The 13,172-nt window shown below is 35.8% G+C and overlaps 1 protein-coding gene across 1 annotated transcript in view; it reads right to left on the bottom strand.

The window, feature by feature from the left end:
* LOC137399285 (proteasome activator complex subunit 4B-like) overlaps positions 1-6,479 on the bottom strand; it is a 77,374-nt gene extending 70,895 nt beyond the window's left edge. Inside the window, exons 1-6 of the mRNA XM_068085323.1 lie at positions 6,366-6,479; positions 5,961-6,101; positions 5,507-5,623; positions 5,218-5,262; positions 4,598-4,747; positions 4,234-4,300 (exon numbers count right to left, since the gene is read on the bottom strand). Of these exons, the coding sequence (XP_067941424.1) occupies positions 4,234-4,300; positions 4,598-4,747; positions 5,218-5,262; positions 5,507-5,623; positions 5,961-6,097 (516 nt within the window). The 5' untranslated portion in view covers positions 6,098-6,101; positions 6,366-6,479. The remainder of the gene's footprint in view (positions 1-4,233; positions 4,301-4,597; positions 4,748-5,217; positions 5,263-5,506; positions 5,624-5,960; positions 6,102-6,365) is intronic.
* Between the last annotated feature and the right edge of the window lie 6,693 nt (positions 6,480-13,172).

Below are 13,172 nucleotides of genomic sequence, written 5' to 3'. Positions count from 1 at the left end.
TTTATGTTTACATCATACATCAGAAAAATTGTATGACAACATATTTGAGACTATCTTTGACGGTTTGCAGTTACAATAACTGGCCAAGTACTTCAAAAAACATTGACTGTAGTATCATACATAATTTGAATGACGTACACGCCTTCAAATGGAACAAAGTTTATTTCAATAGTACCGAGATAGCTCAAATCAGTGTGTGCAGTGATAGTATTTATTTAGCACTCCCAAGCTAATGGTTAAAATATTTTGCATACTTGTGGTCATATCTGCACTAAAAGTTCAGTCAATCTTGTTATTAAATATTTGAATAGATTACAATTAAATGTATGGTTTTTGCAAAGATAGGCAACTCAATATATTTTTAAGAAAATGTAATAGAAGGCAAATTTTTGGTACGGATAACACGTTTTATTAAACATAATGATATTTTTATAAGGTAAAAGTTATTGGGCTTACATTAGGCATATTGGAGATACCAATGCTTCATTTCCAAAGCTTGATTCTAATATGTCTCCGCCTATGCTTGGCTTTTCATGCATGGCTTACAAACAGAAGAATAGCACAAAAGTTTAAATTAAAAGTGGTAATCATCGTGTGCAACCAAACAGAAAAGTATGACTAAAATTAACTGTATCCAAATTTATTTGGCTTCCTGATTTAAAAAAAATTACTCACATTTGCTTGCCTGGTTATTTTTACTTTAAAAAAAAAAAGTTAACTCATGATCGCGCAATGTAAATTTTCTGATAGCTGCTTTTGGTAGTGATAAAATGAGATGTAGCAAAATACTTTATCGATTATAGTAATTAAATTTCTTGCCTATTCAGGGCTTAAGAGTTCTATGAAAACTATGTTAAAATGTTTACCTTGAACATACTCGCGTTAAATGTTGAAAAGTCTTAAATCTAGATAGACATCAGCCTGCAACCCAGGCCTGGCTGTTTGCAATTCAAAACCTTAACTTGAACAGATCACCGTAAATTCTGTGAAGCACTTGATTACACTGAATTTATTACTAAACATAAAAAGTCTAAGGTCGATTCAACCTTTGCGCACCATACATATGTAGAATTAGTACTTTAAATAGGTTTAATAAAGAACTATTAAACTTCTAAGTTGACATTTGGGGAAAAATTTAGTGATGGATAACTTTTACAAGTACATTTACGAAAGTGTGGGAAAAGTATCACATACCGACAACTCCAAAATGGTTGAAAAAAACAAAAATAAGCCAGAGTTATCTTCTCTACGCAAAAGTCCCCGTTTATTAGATAAAAAATTCATACATGTGTGTGATGTGATGTCCCCAAAGTTAGTGTTAAATTCTCATGAGCTATAACTGAAAAACGGATAAGATGACAGCTCCAAAAATCAGTGCATTTGTAAACCCAACAAAAACTGTTTTAATATGTTATTTTTTAAAGCTCTTAATGATAGATGAAAAATGTCCTCAAAGTGATGGTAAAAATATCGCGTCCCCAATTGCATGCGTTTACAAGACTGTGTGGACCAGAGTGTGTGTGATGCATAACTTAAGCAGTCGTATATGGTGGACCTGAGTGTGTGTGTGTGACACGTAACTTAGGCAGTCGTATATGGTGGACCAGAGTGTGTGTGATGCATAACTTAAGCAGTCGTATATGGTGGACCGGAGTATGTGTGATGCGTAACTTAAGCAGTCGTATATGGTGAACCAGAGTGTGTGTGATGCATAACTTAAGCAGTCGTATATGGTGGACCGGAGTATGTGTGATGCGTAACTTAAGCAGCCGTATATGGTGAACCAGAGTGTGTGTGTGTGTGACACGTAACTTATGCAGTCGTATATGGTGGATCGGAGTATGTGTGATGCATAACTTAAGCAGTCGCATATGGTGGACCAGAGTGTGTGTGATGCGTAACTCAAGCAGTCGTATATGGTGGACCAGAGTATGTGTGATGCGTAACTTAAGCAGTCGTATATGGTGGACCAGAGTATGTGTGATGCGTAACTTAAGCAGTCGTATATGGTGGACCGGAGGGTGTGTAGTGCGTAACTTAAGCAATCGTATATGGTGGACCAGAGAGTGTGTGATGCGTAACTCAAGCAGTCGTATATGGTGGACCAGAGTATGTGTGATGTGTAACTTAAGCAGTCGTATATGATGGACCGGAGTATGTGTGATGCGTAACTTAAGCAGCCGTATATGGTGGACCAGAGTGTGTGTGTGACACGTAACTTATGCAGTCGTATATGGTGGACCAGAGTATGTGTGAAGCGTAACTTAAGCAGTCGTATATGGTGGACCAGAGTATGTGTGATGCGTAACTTAGGCAGTCGTATATGGTGGACCGGAGTATGTGTGATGCGTAACTTAAGCAGTCGTATATGGTGGACCGGAATTTGTGTGATGCGTAACTTAAGCAGTCGTATATGGTGGACCGGAATTTGTGTGATGCGTAACTTAAGCAGTCGTATATGGTGGACCGGAGTATGTGTGATGCGTAACTTAAGCAGTCGTATATGGCGGACCGGAGTGTGTGTGTGATGAGTAACTTAAGCAGTCGTATATAGTGGACCAGTCATTCAAATACTATCCCGTTAGGTTTATTTCATTATACACTCTGATCACAATGTGCTGGAGGAAATACAGTATAGAAGGTTATAGTTTGTTCCAGCAGGTTGACAACATAAAACATTGCATTTTCACTAAAAAACGAAAGATTAAAGCATATGGGTCCGCGGTCACAGAAACCATGGTTAAGTCGCAAATCACGGAGTTGAGTTATCCGACTTTAAAGTTACACTAACTGAATTTATAATATTGGTAACAATTTTTGTAACACGTGTTTCTGGACCAATCAAAGAGTGATCTTTCTGAATCTGAAGTCAGTTTAGATAATAAATGTCTTTAAACCTCGGAAAAAACCCTTATAACCGTTGCTATGCTAAACAGTAAGTACTGAAGAATGGCGTCCGAAAAACGTAATCGTTTCTTTTTTGCCGATTTGAAAGATAATTCTGACATTTGGAAACTAATAATTAGTACTTTGGTATTCTAACTGATATCAAAAGCAGTGAAAGTAAAGGGAATGACGATGATATATTCCTAACAATTCCTATAAGATTATTACAATATTTAACTATAAGAATAATTATTCGATTTTTAGATTATTATAAGATTTAATTATAAGTATAATTATTCAAATTTACAAGATCGAAGTATATAGTGACCGATGGTGTGCAATATGTTACTGTTATTATTTTTTTAAAGATTTTGTTGATCATACTACGGTTGTGCAAAATATCGCGTTACTGCCAAGCCGTTTTTAATATCTGCAAAATTAAGTAATACACTTTTTTATAAATATACAGCTAATTCTATGACAACCAGCTAAAACCTGTTTACATTTTTAAATCCAGCATAATGTTTTGGATATAAACACAGAAATCTAGATAAATATCACAACTTCTTAATATTGTTTGCTATGACGTTTTGAAATGTAAACAAAAATGTGCATCAGTTTTCGTTTCTCAGACTTTAACACCAGTTTTCTCGGCACTATGTTTTTGCACTAATGGTAAGTGTGCATTCAGTTTATTGACCATAAAATCGGCTGTATTTAAGCTGGAATCAAAATTCTTTTTGCAAAATAACTGTGAGAAGTTTCTCCTTCTGCTAGTGTAGATAACTCTAAATCTTATAATCCCGATTTAACCATGGTTTCTGTGATCATGACACATATTAAAGCCACTTAAGGTCATCACAACTCATCATCACAACTCATCATCACAAGAAAAAAACATACTCCAGTCTTCTGTGAGTTTTTCATCAGTTATAGAGGAATTGGTACCTTCATTAGCAAATTATTTGAAGATGGTTAAGCTTTAACTTAAGAGATTGTGTAAATGGTACTGAGTTTGGTTTGTGAGAAAGGAAGAAATTATTACTACTATTAGCACATACCTGGCACCCTCTGTAAAAAAAATAAGTGCCTGCAATCTTATCGATGGCCTTCGTAAAACTCTTCACCTCTGGTCTAACTCTAGAGCCTCTTGGTTTATGAAAACTGGCCTGATTACTACTTGTAATTTCAATAATTTGGTGTTAAAACTCGTTGCCTTTAGCTGTGTAACCAATCTCAAAACTACATTACATATGTATACTATGTATACTATGTATACACCAAATATTGCGCCTTCAAGACATGGATATGTTACGAGAGAAGTAGCTCAGGCTTGCAGACACTCACCCCATCCCATCCAACCTTGGAACCATCTAGATTCTCGTAAATTCCCATGTATTCTTCAAACCACAACCTGGTCAATCATAACATTAACAGATAGTTGACAATCAAATGCATTTTATTCCTGACAAGTTTGAGAGTAAACACCTGAGAGAAGATAACAAACCTTGTCTTTGCATGGAGAAATCAATGTTGGAGAACATATCAAATAATTAATAAGATTGAACCAATGATCCGATAGGTCTGTAGACAAGCTAGTGAACTCGGGCTATGCAAGGAAAAAGTTGATGCCCAGAAAAGGCCAGTCTCACTAACAACTGTACGAAATGTAGGAAAAGGTGAAACGAGAAAATGGCAAACGCTTGCCCACCTGTACATTCTATCATGACGGTGGAGGGGAGCAGATGTTGGGAGAAAGAGGTCAAGCAGCTCAAGTGCATCTGACATAGACATGTCAAAAGGGCAAAGCAAATGTTTCCACTCCTTCAACATCTCTCCTGTCGCCTCGATTGGGAAATATCTGAAACAAGCAGTCTAATAATATATCCATACAAACGAGAAACATCAATATAACTCTTGGCAGAAAAAACCCACCAACCATAACACGTTTTAGTTACTAAGTGACCGATAATGAAACTGAAATGCGTGCATAACCATATAAATGTATGGAGTCTAGGCAAGCTATGAAATGTATTAATATATCAATCACTAGCTAGCTGCTCCATCAGCATTTATCCAGATGAATCGTTATGTTGCACCCTAATGAGCCTCTGTTCCATTCAAGTGATTGTATTGTATTAGTACAATAAATACATTAAAAATTCATATGGTGAAGATATTGATACACTCCGAATGAACCAAGAAGAATAAACACTGCTTATAAAATTTTGCCAGTACAGATGTGAAAGTTAGACTAGCATACGTGTAAATAAATTATACTTGAATTGATTTATTTACTAGACAGGTATGGTTGTAAAAAGAATTACTTACGTTCTGCAGTTTTTGATGAACTTCCTGACCATGCCCTCTGCACTTCTGTAATATCAATAGCTAGGGTTATGGCTAAAACCCATAAGACTTGCGCAATGCAGAACAAACTTGGACTCCAAAAATACAATTATACATTCAGCCGCCAAAGATGGAACATTAAATGCTAACAGTATATACACCAAGTGGGTAAAACTGCGGCATGGATTACTGCTCCCACTAACAAAAGCATCAAGCGAGTTCTGGTTTTATTGACTACCGAGTCATCTTACTAAACTGCTCTATTCCTTACTGTGGAAGAAATTTCCGCTTGTAGAATTCATTTTTTGTAAGTGAGACTGACTTCCATAGTTGGTATGCTGGTCTCCATGGCAAGTTAAGCTCATCTGGACTCAACAGCTCCTTTTTCCTGTACCAAAGAACTACTATGATAGCATGTTCTGTCACTGACATAGAATGACATAATTACGTATCTCTCTGCAGGTTTTCTATTAGTAGCAATTTGGTCATTCTATATAAAATTTTATTATAAGATGAGTGATTGAGTTGCAGTGAGTTACTTGAATGAAGTAGCTCACTGCAACTCAATGAAATTGTCCAATGAAGTTCAAATTTAACAAGAACATGTTCTTGTTATCAATTCTGACTGTGTTAAAAACAAAGTCCGACCAGCCCACATTGATACAAAAAATATTTTTGGTGCCATAAACAGCAATTAAATATAAGTCAATTATTTAGAAACTTACTTGGTTAAAGCATTAAATGTGCCAGCAAATGCATTAATTACATAGATTTCCTGATCCTCAGTCACAATGAGCTCGTACAAAAGCTTGATCAAATATATATGATCTTGTTTGGTAAATCTTAGCCCGAAGACTTGCATATACCTAAAACAAAATAGTACCAACAATCTTAACGGTATTCTAAAGACTTTTCACAGACTTATTAGCCATCCAATGAATTACTAAGTTATGTTTTAGTCCAAAGTTAATTTTTCAATTTATTAAAGCAACTTGTTCCATGCAACTTTAAATAATCGATGTGGTCAACACGAACTATAACTATTAGCTATCAATTATATTGCATGATGTCACCTTATAAATGTTTTAATGTTCTATCAATGATTGCAAGTATCCAGTTTTTAATATTACCTGTTTAACTCCGTGGTCCAAAACTTTGCACCCTGTTTGATATCAAACAATTGCACAGAGGCAGAAAGTTGAACCTTTACTTCATTGAGAAACGAATCACCATCTTCAAACAACGAATTTTGAGAAATGGGAAGAAGTTTTAGATATTTGTTAGGCTTTTGAAAAGCAGTTTCCTCTTTATCTTCGCCTGCAAAGCTGTCATCGTCTTCAATCGCTCCTTTGGTGAGAGTGGCACTTGTCTCATCATCTTCTTGTTCCATTATAAAACGTCGCAGTAAACTGAATTGTTCAACTTGCTCTATAGCAAAAAGTTGAAGTATTCACTTTTAACATTAAAGTGTTTGCTATATACAAAATATATGAAAACCCTACTAAAAGGCGGAGACTAAATTACATCACACATTACTAAAAGTGTCTACTCATGCGATCTTAAATTCGCTTTGCGGTAAACGAGCGTCGCAATTAATATTAACTGTGTCCGCAAAGGTAACGTTTAATGGATGACTCTAGGAACGTTCGGCAAAACTTCACTGGCTATAAAGCTTTTAACTTATAGCGTAAATACTGATCCTCCCATCGAGTTAACGCTATAAACTATGCCTACTATACCTATCGGTATCACAAAGGCTGTTTCCGAATGGGTGCGAAATAATCAAGACTCAGCGTAAAAATATCGCCGCCTGAGTTGTACTCGGTGAAGAAGAGGAGATGGCTCAGTTCGACATAGAGTTATCCATTGAACTTAAAACCCCTGAAATGGCATTCACGTGACTTTTATGTTGATAGTGATATGTAATGCACGCGCCATATTGGAAAGCTAATCGTATAATAGTTCCGTTTGTAAACAAACAGTGAAAAATGAGAAAACATACATGCCATACATGTTGAATCGTTATTTTCTAGCTGGGTGTTAACAAAAACTCCTCCTACACAAGATTTAGAGTGCTCTGATAGAAGAAAACCTATTTATAACATATAGAGTGGGATATAATTAACGATAAGTAGATGTAAAATAGATTTTTGTGGACCATATTATTCATACAAACTGTTGTATTACAGATGCATAAACCCAGCAAATGATATATCTAAGCAAATGACAACTGTTCCATAATACTAAAAATTATATTACATATGCATGAACTATAATGGAGAAACTTGGCACATGAAGTATTTCGATAAAAACAACACATATGCTGCCAAAACAGAAACCGTTTTCAAGATTTAAGTGATAATAGCTTATGAATGTATGATGAATGTATAATACAGTATCTGCAAAAGATGGAATAAACTACTGCAACAACTAAACAAAAATTAAAAGCAGTTGTAATAGAGGATAATCAAAATAATGCCAACAAGGAAATGCAGGAAATAGTGTAATCAGTGATTAAACCGTTACAGAATACATACACGTTACAGAAACTGTGTAAAAGGAGATTTGTATACCACTGTATATTGAGCCAAGGTGCATCAGAGTTTTGTAGAACTAAATCAGATTATAAATAGCAGTACAACAAGAGCTACAGATGAATATTACAGTGATTACATTGTTACTGGCCTTTAAAAATTACTGCTTTAGTATTTTATGCCACAAAGATGCACCTTGCAGTTTGTTTTTAGTATAATGATGCTGTCGGAGATCATAAAATGACTGAAAAAGGTTTATCATCAATGGCGCAGTGGTTGGATATGCCATCTGCTGTGTCCGTAAGGTGTTTCCCAAGGCATAGCACATCACTAGATCCTACACTACTAATAACATACACCACATAATAGAGTGAATCTGGCTTTGTATTAATACGAAAGTATCGATCTGCAACTAGCAGGATCCTGATGACACCATCTAATGGACGCACCAATCCCCCATTGTTTTGTAGCTCGAGTAAAGTATAGAGATGTCGGTACTGGATACTTGACTTAGTGGTAACTAGCAACCGACGGCCAATGTCACAGGACAGCACTTTAGTTAGCTTTTGCACAATGTAGCCAGCTATATAGACTATACTGTTACCTATAACAGAAATTTGACATCTGAAATCATTGAGTTCCACAAACTGATCAACTTCTGGAGTAGCCTGTATGATGAGAATCTCGTTTTGAGCAGTAACATTACCTGTCTTACCAGCATCTGATTTTGCACCACATTTGCTGATAAGTTTGCGAAATGTTGCCTTAAACTGAGTAACAGTAGGATTATTGTTCCAACCACCTAAACAAAAGCATCAATTATAACAATTACATAAAATCAACAAACATGAATGTGTTATTCACATAAACATAGTACCCTTAAGATACGACAATACAACTAATAAAATAAATGAGAATAAAACAGGTCAAAAAGCTACCATATTGCTATGCAAAATGAAAATGTAGCAATTTTCACTGGAAGTCATTCACACACATCTTAGGCATAAAGCTTAATGAAAATTTCCTAATAAAGCATGACTCAAAAATGGATTGTATCCATGAGATTATTTCAATAGAAATGATGACAACAAACAAATTGCAGAAATACTGCAAGGATGTACTAACCATTGCCACAGATGCATTACTAGAGAAATTCACATCAACATTTTCTAAGCTGCAGACATATTCAAAAGCACTTGCTGTAGCAGCTGTCACTGTTTTGCGTGATGTTTGAGGTTTCTGGATTTTTTTTAGATATATCTACTTTAAGTTGAACAACCTTGCAGCACTGTGCTTGACAATATTGTTTTAAATTAAATCATTGAAAAGTACCATTCAACATTGGAAAGTATTACCTTCAAATGACTTCAGTCGAACATTTTAACCTGTTCTGTCAAAACATGGATCATTGAAATGTTCATTGCAGGTAAGTGCCCAAGGATCAGGCTTATTCACTCTTCTGCGATTGTGATACCATGTTGTAAATAACGAGAGTTCTCAGTTGCTTTGTTTTTAAATCAAAAAATTAAAATGAAACTGTAGTAGTTAGTTAGCAACAGTAGTAATAACAATAGTACTATTACTCTTATCTCTTTACTGCTAGCTATATCCAGGTACAACTATAAATAATATTATAGGCAATACAAACATTTTTTTCAAATATAAATATTTAGAAATAACCTAGTGGTTTGTAGCTCCAAAATATTAATATAATAAAAAATTCCAAATTTAAATAATAAAAAAACCTTTGTTCTGAAGGAAGACAAATTTCACTAACTAGCTTATAAATTTATCTAATCACATACAACATACAGTCAAACTCGTATACTCAGTAATGACACTGATCGACTCTCGCTCACCCAGTGACTAGTGTAGTAGAACTAACTAGTGGCAGTACTAACTAGTAGTAGCACAACTAGTAGTAGTCGTAGACATTAGCAATAGTTATAGAACTAGTAGTAGAAGTGACTCACTTGTGAAATGTCATGCCCATTCCTTTGAAAGTCCATTCCTGCAGTTTTTGCAGTTCATGGAATAGCAATAGCACTGTGCACCTACACCCTTCTGTCTCTTACATAAATTATTAGTAGTAATCTCAGTAGTCCATTCCTTTGATTGAACGGTGTATTCGTGATCTTCCATAGATGTTAAATCTGAAATTAGATTTCTTTCTCACATTAAACACAATGAAATTAACTCAAACGCTAACTGAACGTGGCGTCGGCCGAATTTCCGTACTCGAAAATGACCTTTGCCATTCCAGGGATTTTTAGGTCAATGGAGTTATCGTTCTATCAATAAAGCAATAGAAGATTCTAAACTAATGCTTTTATAGCCAGTTTATACGTTGTTAAAAACTGAGTTTGGGGGCGTAGGATTAGCTCACCTTCGTTTGGGCTGATGCGGTTGCGTTTTAGGTTGATACGGAGAAATTATGTTATGCACAACCAATGATACGAAACCCCACATATTGTGGAGGTTTATCTCATTGGCACAACTAATCCGAATCTACACACAACATCAGTGTTGAATTCCAAGGGTTTCACTCTCTTCTATTCATCCTCAAGGGCTAGTCTGGGATATTTTAAAATGCATCCTTTCCACTGACATTAATAAAAAACTATTCCTCATCACTACATCACCACAGACTAATTGCCCTCTTTTTTGGCATGTTCCCCTTGTGTGGAACATAGGACAGGTTTGGTCCCTATCCACTGCACCAAGCTACAAACACCTTTTTTATGAATACACTATAGAATGTCTTTCCACCACAAACACTCCTAAAACGTGCTTTTTTTCGTCAAGCTCTCAGAGATGAAAGTTGAGATTGAAACCCCAGGGTGTTGAGTTTGCTTTGTCATCATATTCTATATTGACTATGTTTAGTTAGAGTACTTTTGCTTAGCTTGTGGGAACTAATTTGATCCTTAATGGTTCTGGTACTGATGAAAGTATTAAGCTATTGTGAGCAATTCTGATATTTACCAGTAAATGTTATTTCTTTATTCTGAAGTAAAATCAGGGCAACCCCTGAACCAGGCCAAGCAGAAACTGAGGCTTGGTTATAGTAGCTCAGGCACCTCTAATTTAACTACACTTCTGCCACTGCCAGCATAAAAGCCGTTAATACCGACTTGCTTTCACACAGCCGATAGCAGACTGTGGATATACCAGTGCAACTCCAACAAGAGTTGATAAATATAGACTCCATATACTACAGCCAATAGCTGAGTGTATAAATATCAGTGCAATTCCAACAAAGAGTTGATAATACGGACTCTATCTATTACAGCCTATAACAGACTGTATATATACCAGTGCAACTCTAACAAGAGCCGATAAATCAGACTCTATAACAGCCGATAGCAGACTGTGTATAGACTAGCACACCTTTTAAGCCGAGCTGTCCAAGTTACAAAAGAAAGTGTGTTGCACTTGAATAAATTAATTGTGATATCATATTATGCCTCACCATACTAGCCAAGTCTCGACTGCTTCTCACATGCAAAAACAACTGCTTATATAAGCGAGCAGAAGCATACACAGCATACATGTATGATTGGTGGTTACAAGTAGTTGAAATTTATAGGTCAAAACGGCACTTACTTAAAAAAAACGCTATTTACAAGTAAATAAATAATATACAAATTTTGCTACATTTTTGTAATACATTAATTAATATAGGAAAAGAGTTAATAATAAAACAAGGAACCAATGAATATTCTTTCTTGAAGTTCAGAGGATTTCTGCTTGTAAGTCCAAGGTAGCGGGTGCCTTATAGTTCTTTTAGCGGGCACATTTCTGCTTGCATTTATTCCATTCTTTGTTAGCCATTGGAACACGTCATAATTTGAATTCTTTAGTTAGATAAATAAGCCCTGATTGACTCGCTAGTGTAGTTTTAACCTTTGCTCCCATCCTTTTCTTTGGCCCTTCTCAGTGCCACCAACCTTTAATGAGGAATTGTCCTTTTGCTTTAGTGGTGGAATGTCTTTTTCATGAATTTTACACAAATTTACTACAATTCCAACAAGTCCAGCAATTAACATACACAAGTAACAAAATTCTAAAACATAATATTATTGACACAAGGTTAAAGTAGCTAACGAGTGTTACACCCTTTCTATAACAGTTGTCCATACTTGTTTGTGCAGCCCTGTATGGCTTCGATTCTCAACAGTAAAACGTGAGTCGTGGTAGAGAGTCCAGAGCTTTGTCAAGTGGTGGGCAAAAACAGAATCCACAGATGGGAGAGAGAGAAAGAGAGAGACAGGAGAGAGAGAGAGACAGGAGAGAGAGACAGGAGAGAGAGAGACAGGAGAGAGAGAGACAGGAGAGAGAGAGACAGGAGAGAGAGAGAGAGAGAGAGAGAGAGAGAGAGAGAGAGAGAGAGAGAGAGAGAGAGAGAGAGAGAGAGAGAGAGAGATGCTTATTTTGTGGTCTGACTTCACTCCCTGTTTGTATCTCATTTCAGGGATATTTCCATACAACAAGTGTTCTACTTTTTTATGTATGTTTAGGGAGAAATTATGTTATGCAAAACTAATCCGAAACCACACACAGACGTCAGTATTGAATTTGCTTGTCATATTTTTCTATTTAGGCTATATTCAGTTTGTGCACTTATTCTTAGCTTGCGTGGACTAAATTTATTATTACTGGTTCATGTACTAGTGAAAGTATTAAGATAGTGTAAGCAATACTGACATTTACCAGTAAAAGATACTTTTTTATTCCATAAGTTAAACATACACAACTAATAGAATTTTAAAACAATATTAACGACAAAATGTTAAGATATCTAATAGAAGATATATCTGTAATATGATCTTCATCTTAGTCAACTTTCACTCCATCTTTCATTCAACGATTTAAATCATCTGTCATTCACGCAATACTCCATATTGTTTGTATGTTGTTTTTTCACATTGTTCATATGTTGATTTCTTGTATGTTAGTTTGTAATTTTTACTATTCTGCTCACACTCAACAACTCTGTCCTGTTGTTTCAGTTGATTTGTTATAAATTTGTCACAGTCGGTTGATAGGCTTCGATGTTATGAGTTACTAGACTAAATATAAATCGGTCATACACAAATACCACTACACAATCTTACACGGTGTCAGAATAGTGAGCCCAAAGACTAGTGACAATGGAAGGACTCCTTAGACCTGATGTATGTACTTTAATCTGAGGAGAACACTGTTGAAAACTGGAGAGTCTTCGAAACTGAGTATGACATGTAAATAGAGGCAGACTTTGCTAACAAGTCTCTGAAAGTGAAAGCCATGACTTTGCTCAACTTGGCTGGATGAGAGGCTATTGAAAAATCACAGTCGTTTTCATACTTGCGTGAACGTTAGAACCCATCAGACCGCACCGAGAATAGACTTCCTGCAGAG

The sequence above is a fragment of the Watersipora subatra genome, chromosome 7 (genome assembly GCF_963576615.1).
Source record: "Watersipora subatra chromosome 7, tzWatSuba1.1, whole genome shotgun sequence".
In the NCBI taxonomy this organism is placed as follows: domain Eukaryota; kingdom Metazoa; phylum Bryozoa; class Gymnolaemata; order Cheilostomatida; family Watersiporidae; genus Watersipora; species Watersipora subatra.
This window is presented reverse-complemented; position numbering and strand designations above follow the sequence as displayed.